The sequence below is a fragment of the Equus przewalskii genome, chromosome 6, assembly GCF_037783145.1.
Source record: "Equus przewalskii isolate Varuska chromosome 6, EquPr2, whole genome shotgun sequence".
Lineage (NCBI taxonomy): Eukaryota > Metazoa > Chordata > Mammalia > Perissodactyla > Equidae > Equus > Equus przewalskii.
In genome coordinates this window covers 53843753-53859920 of record NC_091836.1, presented here as the reverse complement: position 1 = coordinate 53859920, position 16168 = coordinate 53843753, and the positions used below count along the sequence as shown (strand labels likewise).

Below are 16168 nucleotides of genomic sequence, written 5' to 3'. Positions count from 1 at the left end.
TCCACCACACCTCACAGTGCCTAAAAAAGTATGTGTTAGTGGATAGACGAATAGCTGAATCTAAGATTTCCTCAAAGATAGTCCTGTAGGGAAGTGTTGATGCCAGGCTCATCTTTGTAAGGAATCATGCCCAATGCTGCAGGTAGATAAATCCATAAATCCATGGGCCATACTAAAAAATATGTCTGTTCAGCATTCTTGTGGATACAGTACTTTCACCACCTCGGTCCCATATGAACTAGGAGGATCTATCCCATTCCAGTGCAAGAAGAGCAACCATTCAAAAGAGCTAAATTAGTAACCCCTCTTCAAGGGGTTAAGGAAGGGAATGAGGGAAGACTGGCTCCTACCCCAAAAAAACACTGGTGGTGGGGTGCTCAGGGAGGGGGGAAGATGGGGTTGGCAGCAGTGCAAAAGCAATATGGGGAGGATGGAAGAGGTCACTGAGCCACAGCATGGGCCGGTTCTCTGGTGAATGTGCCCATGTTGACCGGCCAGTATAACTGAAAATCTGTCCACAGGGGTCGAATCTTGATTTTAGTGTAAGACTATATTTTCTAATATAAAATATACCCTTTACAAAGTGCTGGCTACTCTCTGGATTCATTTCTCCGGGGGTCAAATCACGACCTCCACATATGCATGTAGTTTTCTCATTGTAAGAGAAAGGCAGTCCCGTAAAGATATTATAGAGGGTCTTGCTGTGGATCTCAGTCAGTCACTGGTCTGTACTGAGCACCCATTAGGTGCAGAACACTGTTTCCTCTTCTTGCTTGTTGGGAATAACTTTGAAAGCCTTAGCTGAAGGTACCAGGTGTTGTTACTTAGGCTAAAAGACAGTTACTCTGCCTTTTACTCTTTTGAAAAAGTGTTTTTATTATTTGGATTGCCCCCTTTTTTCTCTTTGTTGGGCAGTACGGATTGTGTTAAAAGCACCTAACAAAAACAAGACAGTGGGGGACCCAGAAAGCAACACAAGCGGTAAAGTGCTCAGCGGGAGCTGATCTCAATAAGCAGCTGGGACTGCTCTTCCTGCTGCAAAGCCGTGTGTCCTGCCAGTCTCATTTGTTGAAAGTTTCATTAAATTTGTTTTAATGCCTTGTCTGATTTCATGTTCTCCAGTGACCTGATTTTTAAAAGAAATAGCGTTTCAAATGTTCCGAATATTATCATGTAAAACCCACTATGAAGAAAGAGTTGTTGAGATGCAAAGACGCTGTGAACTCCCCAGTGGAGAACTATAAAGCACATATCTATTAATTTTAACAAGTGCAAAATGATGCACTCTTTCATTCCCTCACAGCACAGCTCAGTGAAGTCGAATAGCAAAAGCCATATATATTTGTTGGGCGTAAAATAATAGGAAAATGCATGAGTCATATTTACATATCAATGGCTAATAAAATAAGGTCTCGTTCAACTATTTTAGAAAGGAAAAAGCTTTTAGGTAAAAGTCTATGAAGATAATATTCCACAAAATTTTAAAGTATGTAGTCGAATTTTTAGCCACTTCTTGCTTCTAACCGAGAAAGGTATGTATAATATGTTATTAAAATAATCTTTTATCTACTCAAAAGCAACTCAATTTTTGTTGTTGTTTTTCACACCTGTTAAAGGTGATAGGAAGTTTTTCATGCTCCTCCACTTAAAATGTGAAGCATTTTAGGACATTCCAAAGGATTTGCTTTCCAATAAGACAGTTATTTAGCACTTTAAAAAAAATATTGTGAATGAAATGTAATTGAATTTGGTGAAAATGTATTGAATATTTTAAAAATTCTTTAAAGTTAGAGTTCTGAAGTTTCAGGATAATTTACAAGCTACTTTGGGATAGTGGCATCCAGAGCTATTAATATATGATAATTGTAATGGCAAATCAGTTTTGTAATAAATGGAGTTTTATCTCTATCTAAGATGCATACTTAAAAGTGAATTTATGATTTTAAAAGGTATATCATGTACTGGAAAATGGAAAGATTTTAGCAAACATTAATCATTAAAATGGCTTCAAATATAGTTAATAAATTAAAAGTTTCTAATACTAAAAAAACCACAAAGGTTTGTCATAACCGCTCTCACAGGATCCCTTGTCAGGGAATGAACAGTCACCTACAAGTGAAAAGTTGAGAAAATGTTGTACCATGGTGCTACTCAACAAGGAACCAAACAGCAGGCTGAGCAGTTCTAGGCCAGGAAGTAATGAGTGGTTCACAAAATAGGGAGCAATCCTGTGGAGCGTGAGAAGGTGAGGCTGGAAGCAGGTCAATTAGCATAGTTTGTGAAGGGATCTTATTCCATGCTGAGGACATCATCCTACAGCCCAGGGAAAATGAATGGAGGGCCAGGATTGGGTGTACCCATCAGATAGCTCTGAAAACTGTGTGGAAAGTCGACTCAAGTCTCAAGTGGGCAGAGCTCTACTCCCCAGCAAAGTGACTGGGTCCTGCCCTTCTGGCAAAAAAGTAGGCAGAGGCCTCCAAACAGGGCCTGTGGCAAAGCTAATGGAACAGACCAGCTTGTGAAGGGGGTATTAAGAACCTTCTGAAGTAATTTTTAAGATAGCTTTTAAATTGATATACTTAGCATTTTATGCTAGGTGGTTTTATGAAGTATTTGAATAGCTGTATTCTAGAAGAAGAACTTGTCAGATATAAAGATGATTTAAAGCGAAAGGACTTTACCTCATAATGTAGCCTCTCCTTTCAATCTCTACACTTTATTGATCTTAAAATAAAAGGAATGTTCATATATAAATTTCAGTAATTAATACCATAAAACTGTATCTATACAGCCAAAGCAAAATGGATAATTGAGATAATTATTTAGATAATTTAGGACAAATAATACTTTCCCTGAAATCTCTGTATAATTGAGATTACAAAGGGATATATATTTCCTGAATCACTTCTATAATTATCTTATTTTTTTCGAGGATGCTTTGAAGTATAGATGGTCGCCTCACTCAGATTAAAAGGTTCAGCTAAAAATTCTATGCAGATGGACTATGCAATTGTTATAATTCTATTTGAACTGTGGGATGTTTCATCTTATTGTCTACATCATAAACCATGTTATTTCAGTTTAATTTGCTGTTCTGTTTCCATGGTAATTATGATTTGAGAAAATGGATAAAAAAAGATATATTTCAAGATAAGTAAAAATGGAAAATATCTTGTGTTTGTTTGTATGTACTAATTTACAGATGCCTCACTCAACTTTTACTGCTATTTGTATGCATAGCTTTGAAAATGTTTGCATAATAAGAAACAAGTCTATATAGACAATTTTCAGACAAGAACAGAGAAAAATAACGTAAATTTTTTTGAACTGTGTAAATTAAAATATGAAGGGTTTCAAAATGATTAATCAATACCTGTGGAGAATTTGAATTATTAGTAAACATAAATAAATAGAAGGGATTTTTATGTTTTCATGGTCTCTGATGATTTCATTTAAACCCCATTTTCAGGAATTAATGTACAGAAAGATATTTATTTAGTCCCAAGCAGCCCATACTATTTGGACCTTTTTATGTAAAATTTTAGGGTAAATTGGTTTGTCTTAGTCAGCATACCAGAATTTAATATTTCACTGGTATTTTATTCGGTCTTATCTTCTTCCATTTATTCATAGCATGAACAACAAATTCTGTACTGTGCCTTTCATCTAAATTGTGGAGTTCAATTCTCATAACAATCTTTTTTTTAATATGAAAAAATTAAAGTCACAGGAAGATAAAGTCACCTCCTCAAGGTCATGCAAATAAGTGTGGAAGAGTTTAGGAGAGGATGTAAATTAAAAACGTGTTGTAAATTATGAAGTCCTATAGGAATTAGAATGATTATTATACAAAGACTTGTTCAAGCATCAAAAAAAAAAAGTATAATTCTGTTAAGAAAGCCAGTGAGGTTAAGTGAAATAGAGAATAGGAAAAGAGTATCTATTTAGAACTGTCAAGGGCAGCTGTGTTAGCTGTTATGAGATTTTTCTCAAACTGGTTTCATGTTATTTAATTAAATGACAAAGAGATACAAAAGTAAAACACAGAAAGGGAAGCAATATAGGCAATAAGGATAGCAGAATATTTTTACCAATTACAAAGTTTTTGGTTTCATTATTCATCATTCTAAGTCTTTTAAATGTAGTAGAAATTATTCATCAGGAAAATTATTTTCAAAGAAATACCCAGATAACAAGCCCAAACATTTGTTGTGTTTCCCCCCCAGTTAGACATCAGAGAAATTAAAATCTTTAGCTACATAAACAAACAGGTGTCGCTGGTAGCAACAGTGACCACCATTTCTTCTCTTTTAGACTTAGCCAAGATTGTGAGCCAAATAGAAGTGCAACACCTCCATTGCCACCTTTGCCGTTTCAAACCAAAGAAATGACAAGTCCTTTGCTTAGTGATGATGAAGTATTCCCACTGGTGAGTTGCTGGTTGTTGGGGTTTGTTGGGTTTTTTTTTTTTTCCTCTAAGGGGCGATTACTCTTACACTGATACCAATATACTGATGTGTACATAGTTGTTAAAAAAAAAAAAAAGTTGCTCCTTGAATAAGACTCCAAGATGGGTCTGTGAGTTGTTTGGCCATGCCTATCTATAGAAAGAAAAGAGATCCATAAGGTTTCATGAAGTATTTTAGTCCATGGTTATCCGCCTCTAGTGCAGGCCAGAATTGCTGGTGATGCTTTTTTAAAATGCAAGTGTTTGAGACTTACCCCTGGACGTTCCATGAGCCCTCAAAGATCTGTATGTTTTAAAGAGCTACGAGGGATCTTCTGTGCCTGTTTAAAAAACTTTTTATTGACTCTGACATACGTACAGAAATATGCACAAATCAGAATTGGACAACTTGGTGAATTATCACAAAGGGAAGACATCAATGAAACTACCACCCAGGTAATAAATAGAACATTAGTAGTGCCCTAGAGCTCCCACACGTCCCCGCAGTCACTCCTTTGACTTGCTCCCAAGGTAACCGCTATCCTGACTTTTAACATCAGAAATTAGTTTTGACCATTTGTAAATTTTATATAAATAGTATCATACTGTAGGTGTTCTTTTATGTCTGGCTTCTTTTGCTCAACATTGTTTCTGAGATTCATCGTCCATATTGTTTTATATAGCTGTAGTTTATCCATTTTTGTTTCTCTGAGTATTCCGTTGTGTATAAATACTACATACAATGATACTACAATTTATCCATTCTACTGTTGACGAACATTTGAGTTATTTCCTGTTTGTGGCTATTACAAACAATGCTGCTAAAAGCATTTTTGCATGTGTCTTTTGGTGTACATGTGTACACGTTTCCATTGGGTATATACCTAAGAGTGGAATTGCTAGGTCATAGGATATTCGTAAGGTCAGCTTTAGGAGGTACTGCCCAGCTGTTTTCCTAACTGAGCCAGTTAATATCCCAACAAGTAGTATGTGAGTGTTTTTGTGTTATATTCTTTCAAACACCTGGTATGATTGGTCTTTTTATTTTAGCTTATATAGTCAGGGTGTAGTAACGTCTTATTGTGGTTTTAATTCTTATATCTCTAGTGACTAATGAAGTTGAGTACCTTTTCATGTGTTTATTGGCCATTTTGATATCCTTCATTGTTAAGTGTCTGTCAATTGCTTTGCCTAATTTTCTATTTATCTTTATTCTTATTGATTTGTAGGAGTTCTCCATATATTCTGGATATTAGCCCTTTATTGATTATATGTATTGTAGATATGTTCTCCTACCCTGACCTGCCTCTTCACTTAAAGGTATTTTTTGATGATCATTTGATGACCATACGTTTTAATACATTCAAACTTACGAATCTTTTCTTTTATGGTTAATATTTTTTGGTTTCCTATTTAAAACTTTTGCCAGTCCCAAAGTTATAAAAATACTATCCTATTTTATCTTCTAGAAGCTTGGGCTCTTTACTTTTCATATTTAGATCCACATCTGGAATTAATTTTTGCACATGGTGCAAGATAGGATTCTCAGTCCTTTTTCCCATGGAAACAGTCAATTGAACTTGAACATGTATTCCAGTCTTGTGGATTCTTTTCGATTTTCTATGTTCAAAATCAAAATAATGACAGTTCAATTTCCTACTTTCAAATCTTTAAATCTTTTCTTTTTCTTGCTTTATTGTACTGACTGGGACCGCCAGTAGAAGTTGAGTAGTAGAAGTGATATTGCCAGCCCCCTTCTCTGTTCTCAATTGCAAGGGAAAAGCTTTCAAAATTTCACCATTGGGGTTTGATATTTGCGTAGATATTTTGTAGATTCCTTGTAAAAAATTAAGGAAGTTCCCTTTTTTCCCTAGATTGCAAAATTTGTTTTCATGAATTGATATTGAATTTTATCAAATGCTTTTTTGACTCTACTGAAATAACCATATGATTTTCTCCTTTGCTCTGTTACTGTGATGTTTTTTTCTTGGTTTTAGATTCTTAAGCTAACTTTGAATTCTTGAAATAAAGCCCCCTCAATCGCTGGATTTGGCCTGTTTATATTGGTTCGGAATTTTTGCTTTGCATTCATGAGAGAACTTAGCGTATAACGTTCCTTTGTTGTCTTTGCCAAGCTTTGGTATCAGAGTATGCTGACCTGATAAAACAGGTGGGAAGGGTTCTTAATATCATATTCCTTTATTTCTTCATTTTCCTTGACTTTCTGTGTTGGTTTCTATACATAGGATAAAAGAGCCACCTCTCCTGGTCTTGAAGAAGTTGCCTCATGTAGGTTAATTTCAGTTTTAATATTTTTTAGTTCTTGAATTTTCATTTGATTTGTTTTTACAGTTCCCAGTTCTCTGCTAAAAGTTTCTACCTTGAATTTAATTTATTGAACATAATAATCACAGTTTTTTAAAGATATGTAGATTTTTCCCCCTCCGAAAGTAAATAGTAGTACTCTTACAATTGCTTTCACTTGTATTCAGAGTATATTAAGTAATGTTTCCGTGCTTCTCTGTGATATACTGATATTGGATACAAATTATAAAAAACAGCAAACAAAAAACAAAACAAAAACAGAAAATGTTTAAACTGGATGGGGTATCCCGTGAGTGCTCTTCTGCTTTTCCGGAATCTCTCTCTTTCTTTTGGGAGAGACTGGAAGTAAGATTTAAGCTATTGTGGAAGAAGGAAAACACTTAAGACAAATAACGTTTGAAGTTTTAGAGATCTCTAAAGCCCTAAAATGCGTCTTTGTGCTCATCTCCACGTAAAATGCCAAAATTATTTGGACAGAATAAAATTCCATAGCAATAAAGTAAACTAAATAAAGTTCCTCATTTAAGCTATGGGAACCTCTAAGGGGTCTTAGCAAATTCTGTGTCAACAAAACTTCAATCTTTAAGGACTCCAAAGTAAGCACATACTCCAGTCAAGCAAGAGAAAAAAGTGATAAATTGCTAAATGCTCCATTGTTCTCATATCAGACGATTTTATTATTTGGGGATCATTCATCTTTGCTCAAACATCACCTCCTCAGAGACGCCTGAGCAGCCACCCTGCCGTGGCACCACCCTCTTTGTGCCCTATCCCCTTGTCCTCTTTCTAGTTTTTTCATAGCACTTCCCCAAAAGACATTTATTTGTCTGCTTGTTTGTTTGCTCCCTCCTCTAGAATTGAAGCTCCATGAAAGTAAGGATTTTTTCTATTTTTGTTTACTGTTGTAACCCCAACACCTAAAATAGTGCCTGACACTAGTAGGCACGTAAAAGGCGTGCAGGAATATCTGTCATGTTAAACTGGTGAACACTGGGCTCCCTTCCACCTCTAAAATTCAACATTACTCCCTTGATGAGTTCCAAGCCCCAGCATCACCAGGAAAGAAAATTCTCAACTGTTGTAGGTCTGGGCATGGGGAACTTAATCTGTGATGGAGGCACTAAAGTTCCCTGAAAGATGGCCCAACCCACTCTTCTAGGTCCACTGGTTTCCATCCACTACTGCATTTTGACTTCTACATCAATGCTGTTCCTACCAAGACAACCACTGACCTCCTGGTTGTTAGTGCAATACACACCCTTAAGAGCTCTTCTTTAGTCCTCTTTTTTTTTTTTTTTGAGGAAGATTAGCCCTGAGCTAACTGCTGCCAATCCTCCTCTTTTTGCTGAGGAAGACTGGCCCTGAGCTAACATCCATGCCCGTCTTTCCCTACTTTATATGTGGGATGCCTACTACAGCATGGAGTGCCAAGCGGTGCCATGTCCACACCCAGGATCCAAACCGGCGAACCCTGGGCCACTGAGAAGCGGAACATGCAAACTTAACCTCTGCACCACCTGGCTGGCCCCATAGTCCTTTTTTCTTGAAACGCTTATGGTCTCTGGCTTCTATGCCACTATTCTCCACTGGTTCCCCTGCTTCCTTTCTGTTTACTCTTTCCCAGTCTGCTTCCAAAGTTCCCTCCTATACCTGTTCCTTAAACATTAGTGTTCATCATTCATTCATTCATTCATAAAATAAACACGTATTAAGCACCAACTATATGGCAGGTTCTGTTCAAACACATCTTCGATGACACAGACAGGTCTACTGTCTGGTAAAAAAAAGAGGGGAACTCCATCAACAGATGAATGGATAAATAAATGGTGGTATATACACACAATGAAATACTATTCAGCCATAAAAAGGAGTGAAGTACTGATACATGCTATACATGTACAGTACTGATACACGCTATACTGTGGATGAACCCTGAAAACATTATGCAAAGTGAAAGAGGCCAGACACAAAAGATCATATATTGTATCATTCCGTTTATATGAAATGCCAAGAATAGGTAATCCACGGAAGCAGAATGCAGCTTGGTGGTTACCAGGGGCAGGGGAGAGGGGGAAATGGGGAGCAACGGCTTAATAAGTACAGACTTTCCTTTTGGGATGATGAAAATATTTGGAACTAGATAGAGGTGGTAGTTGTGCAACATTGTGAATGTACTAAATGCCACTGAATTGTTTATTTTAAAATGGGTAATTTTATTTTATGTGCACTTTACTGCAAGAAAAGAGGGATCAATGAATGACTGGAAACAAATGAGCAAATAAGAAAATAGTGATAAATGCTGTGATGGAAAGAAAAGCTGGTGATGTGATCAGGAGTGATGCAACTGTGGGGATTACTGTAGATGGAGTGGCCCCCACTGAGGAGGGGACATTTGAGATGTAAATAAAAAAAAAAGATCCAGCCTTGCAAAGACCTGGAGGAAGAGTGCTTCAAGAATAGGGAATTACTTCTGCACATCTGTAAGGCAGGAACAAGTTTGGTAAATTCGAGAACCAGAAAGGGGTTGAGGGGTCTGGAGCTTGGAAGGGAAGAAAGACAATGGAATGAAATGGAGACAGAGAACTAGGCAGAGGAAGTCAAGATATGCAGAGACTGTAGGCCATGGAAAGCAATTTGGAATTTGATTTGTTTCCTGTTGGAAAGCTGCAAGTGGGGGGAGTACATGATCTGTTTAAAATTTTTGAAAAGATCCGTTTGACTTGCAAATAAAGCATCCATTATAGGGGGGCAAAGGTAGAAGTGGGGAGAACAATTGTCAGGCTATTTTGGTGGTTCAGGCAAGAGATGATGATATTGGCTTCACAGCAGTGGAGGTAGAGCAACATGTTGGATCCAGGAAATGTTTTGGAGGCAGACCAGTCTTGACAATGGATTGGCTATGGGGAGTGAGGGAAAAGAGGACTCAAAGATGACTCCTAGGATCTCAGTCTGAGCATCGGGTGGATGCTAGGACCACTTTCTGACCTGAAAGACTAGGGGAAGGAGCAGGGTTAGAGGAGAAAAATCATGATTTCTAGATTGGACATTTAAATTTAAAATGTTTTTAGACATGCAAATGGAGATTTCAAATAAGCAATAGAGTGTGTGAATCTGGTATTCGAGGAAGAGATCAGAGCTGGAAATAAAATATAGGCGTAATCAGCATATGGCTGATATTTAAATCTGTGGGACTGGATGAGAGTGCTTAAGACTATAAATGAAGAAACTGTCCCAAGACAAAGCCTTGACCATAGCATTTAGTGGTCCAGTGGGAATCTTCAAGGAGAGGAGGAAAGTTTGATGGTGAAGGAGGTGGGACCTAGGGAGGGACGAGGTTCATTTGCAGAAGCAAAGTCATGTGAAGGTAAGAAGGAATAGAACCACAGCACGCGTAGAACAGTCTTTGAAACAGAGTGTGACCCAATATAAGGCTCCAGGTGCACATGGGTGTGGAGACATGAGGGCGCTTCCACTTGCGAAAAAGGTGAGGCCACAAGGTAATGACTAAAAAAGTGAACATTCTAGAGAAGTGCAGTAGAATGGCCGGGCAGTGTTAACTGGCCATTTGACATTTGTGATTGTGAGTTTAAAGTGAAACCAGTCCCTGCAGTAATGTAAATCCCAGCATTCAGCTGCTCAGGTGCAGACGTGGCTCAGACCGTTTAATTAGGCCTGGGTTTTACCAAGTACCTGGGATGGGGACAGGATACAGGGAGGGGCAACTTGCTGACTGGTTATAATGATGGATATGGAATATAAGCAGAGTTAGAAGGTAACGCATGACAGGAGAAAGTGGGAGTACTAGGCTAAGTAAGCCAGAAGAATGATAGGTGAGTGCTTAAAAGCTTGACTAGTAAATAATGCGGTTATCATTGATGATGGTGTCAAGAACATGACCATGGGAGTGGGTGCCTGAAATGAAGTGTTCCCCAGGATTCATTTTTGAAATTCTTCTTCTTTTATTTGCATATCTTGGATGATATACAAATAGACTCAGTTGGATGAGTCCAACTGAAATTGGATGAGTTGGCTTTAATTATTATCTATAACTTGCAAATATATATCTCTGATCCAGACCTGTCTTCTGAGATCTGGACTGATATAATATATCCCAGTGTCTACTTGACAATCGGTCTGAGTCCTAAGTCACCTCTAACTCAGCATTATTCAAAATCGAATGCATTTCCTTCATTCATATATTAAATTCAAAAATTTTGAAAATATACTCTGTGCCCGAATCTGTGCTAGAATCTGGGGAAAATAGATAAAACCTTACCCTTAATGGGCTTCTTCCACTGTTTTTCCTTTCTCAATAAATGGCATTGATGTCCCCCAGTCATTCAAGCCAGAGTCTAGGAAGTCATCTGTCTGAGGTCAGGTTTTCTAGAACCTGAGATGGAGATTCTTGTGACAGTGACTTATTGAGGAGGTATTCTCAGCAGAAAGAGAGTGAGGGACGCAGGCAAGGCGAGGGGAGGAAGGCTAAACAAGGATGAGGTCTCAGCTACAGATCAGTTTAGCCTGGTCTCCCCAGGAGCTTGAAGCATCAATTGTACAACACAGTTGGTTCCCCTGGAGACAAGCTCTCTGGCATTTTGTGATCCCATGCCAATCAGTCGTTGCCTCTGAGAGGAAAGGGAACGGGCTGAGGGGAGATTGCAACTTCCCAGAGGCGGCGGAAGGCTCTAGTTCAGCTGAGGGCAGGTCTCCAGAGAAGTGGCCAGCTGTGAGCTGTTAGCAGCCAACACCCACAGCAGCTGGAGGATAGAGGCACCAGCCTGGAGAAGGGGATGTGGGTAGGGCACCAACAGCATCCACTATAGTCCACCTCTTGAACCACTCAGATCCATGTTCTTCTCACATTGTTCATTCCATTCAGGTATAGCTTCTCCAAGATTCTGGCTGGTCGTAATTTCTGGGAAAACTTATAAGAGGAGGGTTAGTGGGACAAACTACAGCCCTTGTGCTGTAATTGGTCTCAAGGACTTAACTGATATTCATCATCTCCTTACCCATTCTAGATTCCCCTCCCATTGGCTGGCACTTCTGTTGAACAAAGCTGTTTGCCTTTGTGGGGTGAGTCCCTGGTTCCCATGCCCTTATCAGGATGTGGTTTGCCATTTACAGTTAAAACTAGGCATGAGACTACCACAAGACTACCTCAGTGAGTCACCTGACTGCCAAACATTTCCTCGCTGCCTCCATTAAGTAGTAGTAGTCTTACCTCTTCATGATACTTAGGGTCGGTTACCTCTGCCAGTGTAGTACCTCTTTTCTGTGCCTCTGACCTGTTGGCACAAGGAGCCTAATGTGACTAGGTGCCAGCCAAAGCTTTGAGTTTAGAGAGACTCTTACAAGTCTCTTGGTGGAGATGTTCCCCCTTTGAGACCCAGGACCTGTAGAGCAACAGAGCCTGAAGGTACTGAGACAGAAGGTACAAATTCTCCAAGTGATTCAACAGAAGTGATAGAGAGTGGAACCATTCCTACATCCTCCCTTTTGTTCATAGATCTGTGTATTCTACCTGTTGGAAACACAGTGGCATATAACAGCCATTGGTTTAAAGTCTATACCATATCCTGAAGAATGGCAGCCTGTCTTCATAGGATATGATCTTCAAGCTGATGCTTCAGCTGTGCCTTCAAGAAGCCTATTAGCCTAGCATCCTGTGGGTGGTGCTGTTTGTGGTGGGACCAATGGATACCATGGTCATGCCACCATTGCCATACTCCTCTGCTGTAAATTAGGTTCCTTTACTATTAATCAAGATCCCATGTCAGTAAATCAGTCACTCTGTGTGCCCTCAGATAGTGGTGCTGGCCAGGGCTCTGCAGGCAGGAAAGGCAGACCCATGGAGTACATGTCAATTCTGGTAAGGATAAAACATTGCCCTTTCCAAGGTGTAAGGGACCTGATGTGATCTGATTGCTACCAAGAGGCTGGTTGGTCTCCTTGAGGGCTGGTGACATCTCAGGAACTCAGCTTTGGTCTCTGTTGCACGTAGATCAGACATTCCACATCAACAGTAGCTGGATTAACCTTGGTGAAAGGGAGACCATGCTCTTGGACCATGCATATTTCTACTGGAGTGGCCAAGGACAGAGACTAGATCAAGTCATCCTGTTCACTTCTCAGATGCTCTGTCTCAACCAGGGCTCAGTGACATGACAGCAATTGTTTCACAAGTACTATACAGTTTTCTGCTATGGATGGCATGGCCTTGCTCCAGAATCGTAAGGGTTTGCAGCACAACTTTCCCATTGAAACTTGCAGAGGCTCCACAAGGCATTTTTCTTTACCAGAGATTCTTCTAGTATGGGATCTGCTAAGTCATTTGGCCCAAGTAGCAGGACTGCTTGTACCCCATTCCCAACCTACTGCAGAGCTCTTTCTTGTTCTGGGCCCTGATCAAAAAAAAACAGCTTTCTGTGTCACCCAATAAGTGAGTCAGATTATTCCACCCAAGAGTGGAATATTCTGCCTCCAAAACCTGAAGAGATCTACCAAGCTTTGTGCTTCTTTTGTAGTGATTAGAAATACAAGGCATTAATGTGTGCTTATGAGGAGATGTTCCGACATGCTCCATATCACTGGACACCTAAAAACAATGTGTCAAGCCCCTGAATCTTTTGTGGGGCTTATCTTTCACTGGAGTACATGTGTCTTTCCAAGCCTTCAACATGCTTGCCACTTCTTGCTCATCAGGTCTTATTAGCATGATATTAATGTTAATATATGATGTCCTATAGACTATAGTCCTTGGAAGGCCCAGATGATCTAGGCTTCCTCAGAATTTATTGTGATGGCATCATTAACATGAAACATAACATTGGGATAAGAATGTGGATGGATACTGTTGTCCATTCCATGTGAATGCTAAGTGCTTCTGATCCTCCTCCTTATTGGGTATTAAAAAGAATGCATTTTCCGGATCAACAGCAGCATACCATGTACCAAGGCTGTGATATTCTGCATAGTAAATATACTCTATCTGACATAGCAGCTAAGTGTGGGACTACCGCTAGGATAAGTTTGCAGTAATCCACTATCATCTACCAAGGTCTATATATTTTTGGCAGGGGCCAGACTTGGGAACTAAATCCCCCTATAATGAAATTCACTGCACACAGATTGTTGCCTCTTCAAACACTTTATAAAGTCCCCTTCTTCCTAATCCAACAAAAGTTGAGGAAGAGTCTAGGGACCACAGAGCTGGAAAATTAAGGTACACATTTCCTCAACTTATTTTTTTAAATTAACCCCAAAATTATTTTGAATGAAGCTCCATAAAATAATCTAATATTACCCTTTATTCATCAGCCACAGATTTTGGTTGTGTGTGTGTGTACGCATGCACACGTGTAAATAAGCATTAAACACGTCACAAACAGTTCAACAGCATTTCCACATAACCATGAAGGGTGGAAATGGGCAGTCATCACTAACGCTTTCTCAACCATAATTGGACAAACAAGATACATCCAGCATCGTGGCCCACCCCACTGAGAAGCCGCTTTTACCCCTGAGATGTAACAGGCAGCCAGCCTTCCCCAGCTGGTTAGCTTCAAGCAGCAATTAGCCCCCTTATTAAGCCAATCTTAATTTTTTTTTTCCTACATAAGCTTACTTTACTCAATCCTCCTATAATCTTTAACTTTTGGGAGTTACCTATTTTAAGATGAAAATCATTGGCTTTGCAAATTCCTGGAGTATGTTTGAGGCAGGTGCCATGGTAATTACATTGTCCCTGCATTTGCAGTTGAACATGATAATATTCACTTCTAGAGCTTTGCAATGTACTGGAGCCGTGGTGTTTTAGTTCCTTGAGGATTTCATTAGCAGTGACTGCATTACTTTGGTAAAGGGAGTTGAGCTTACGATGTATTATTTCATTAAGAGCGCAGTGTTTGACAATGTCAGGGATGCAGCATGTCTGGAAATAGGAAGATTCAAAAGGCTTTGTGTTCCTCATCTAACGTTTCCTTCTTTCTTTAGTCTCCCCCAGACATGTCTTTCCCAGCTTCTCTGGCTGCACAGCAATTCCTTCTGGAGGAAGAAATGCGAGCAAAAGAACTTGAAAAACTTCTAAATACGCATATTGATGAACTACAAAGACATACAGAATTTACTCTTAATAAATACACCAAGCTAAAGCAAAATAGATGCAGATGAGCTTTTAAACTTTTTTGTTTGCTTCCCCTACCCCAAGCAAAAAAGCTCTGGCAAAATATTTACAAAGCTGATTAATGAAACTGAGAAATTTTGTTCTGTTTTCTTGAGTAAATCATTTTGTAAGGCAGCTAGAACATAGTATTTTCTTCGATAAAACTTTGTACTTCTGCATTCACGTAATGAATTGTTCATCTGTAGAGTTACTGTAAAATAAACACGACAACTCCAGAAGAGATTTTTTTTTTTCAGTCTAAGGACTATTTTGGAAGTAAATATGCAGTTGTTTTCCCACCTGAATCGCGTATACTGAAAACCCGTTTCCTCTGTAACAACGCAGAAGGAGGGAAAGAGAAGCACTGTATTCCAAACCTGGATGAATCAAGCACAGCTCAGTTGTACTAGGTTTGAAAACTCAAGGATTTTTATAAATGAAAATATTAAGTATTTTTGAGCTATGTAAACATCCTAAAATTTCTTTTAGGAAAAAAAAAAAGATATAGTTTACTGTTTCTGCATTTCCCTTTGTGATGTTTCTCTGTTTCAACACAATAAAGGACATGAAATGTGCTGTGTACACACTCAAAATATATGTGCCAAAGATTAATGCTTTCCTGTTAGTGCCAATTACTTCATGGACGTGAACATGATAAAGAAAATATAAAGCATTACTGTTGTTACGTTCTCGTTTGTAATCACTTTTATTTTTAATATGTTAAAGGGATACAAAATTCTATGGACTTAAAACATAAATGCCAAATCTGTATAGAACAGTAATAGCATGGTAGTGAACAATAAAATTCAAGTTACAAATATGCAAACATGATAATCCATTATTCTTTCTTTCAAAATGATATTTATATAAAGATTATGAAAAAATCCCTATGTAGTTACTCAAGGTAAGTCCTACAACTTTTATAGTTTTCTTTTTCTCTTGGAAGAAACTAAATCTCAACATACCACAGGTACGTCAAGATGTCTTTAGATAACCTGTGTCATTGTCATGTGAAAAATGCAGAGCACTGACAAGACCATGTGGATTTGTATAGCTCTTGGTCTTTGCAAAAAGCCTTCGCATAGCATTATTCATTTCAGCCCCAAACAAGCCTGTGAAGTCAGTAAGGTTCGCATCCTTGTTCCTGAAAATCAAGCTGTTAAGGAACTCACTCAGAATCACCGTGAGCAAGAGTCAGGAACACCTGGCTTCTGATTCCTGGCTCCGACTCT

The 16168-nt window shown here is 38.8% G+C and overlaps 1 protein-coding gene across 10 annotated transcripts in view; it reads left to right on the top strand.

Annotated features, from left to right (window-relative positions):
• Positions 1-15762, top strand: part of DEUP1 (deuterosome assembly protein 1) — a 94698-nt gene extending 78936 nt beyond the window's left edge. For all 10 annotated transcript variants that reach the window (XM_070623903.1, XM_070623910.1, XM_070623902.1 and 7 more), the window contains 2 exons: positions 4315-4429; positions 14768-15762. In XM_070623903.1, coding sequence (XP_070480004.1) covers positions 4315-4429; positions 14768-14944 — 292 coding nt within the window. In that variant the 3' untranslated portion in view covers positions 14945-15762. The remainder of the gene's footprint in view (positions 1-4314; positions 4430-14767) is intronic.
• Positions 15763-16168: the final 406 nt, after the last annotated feature.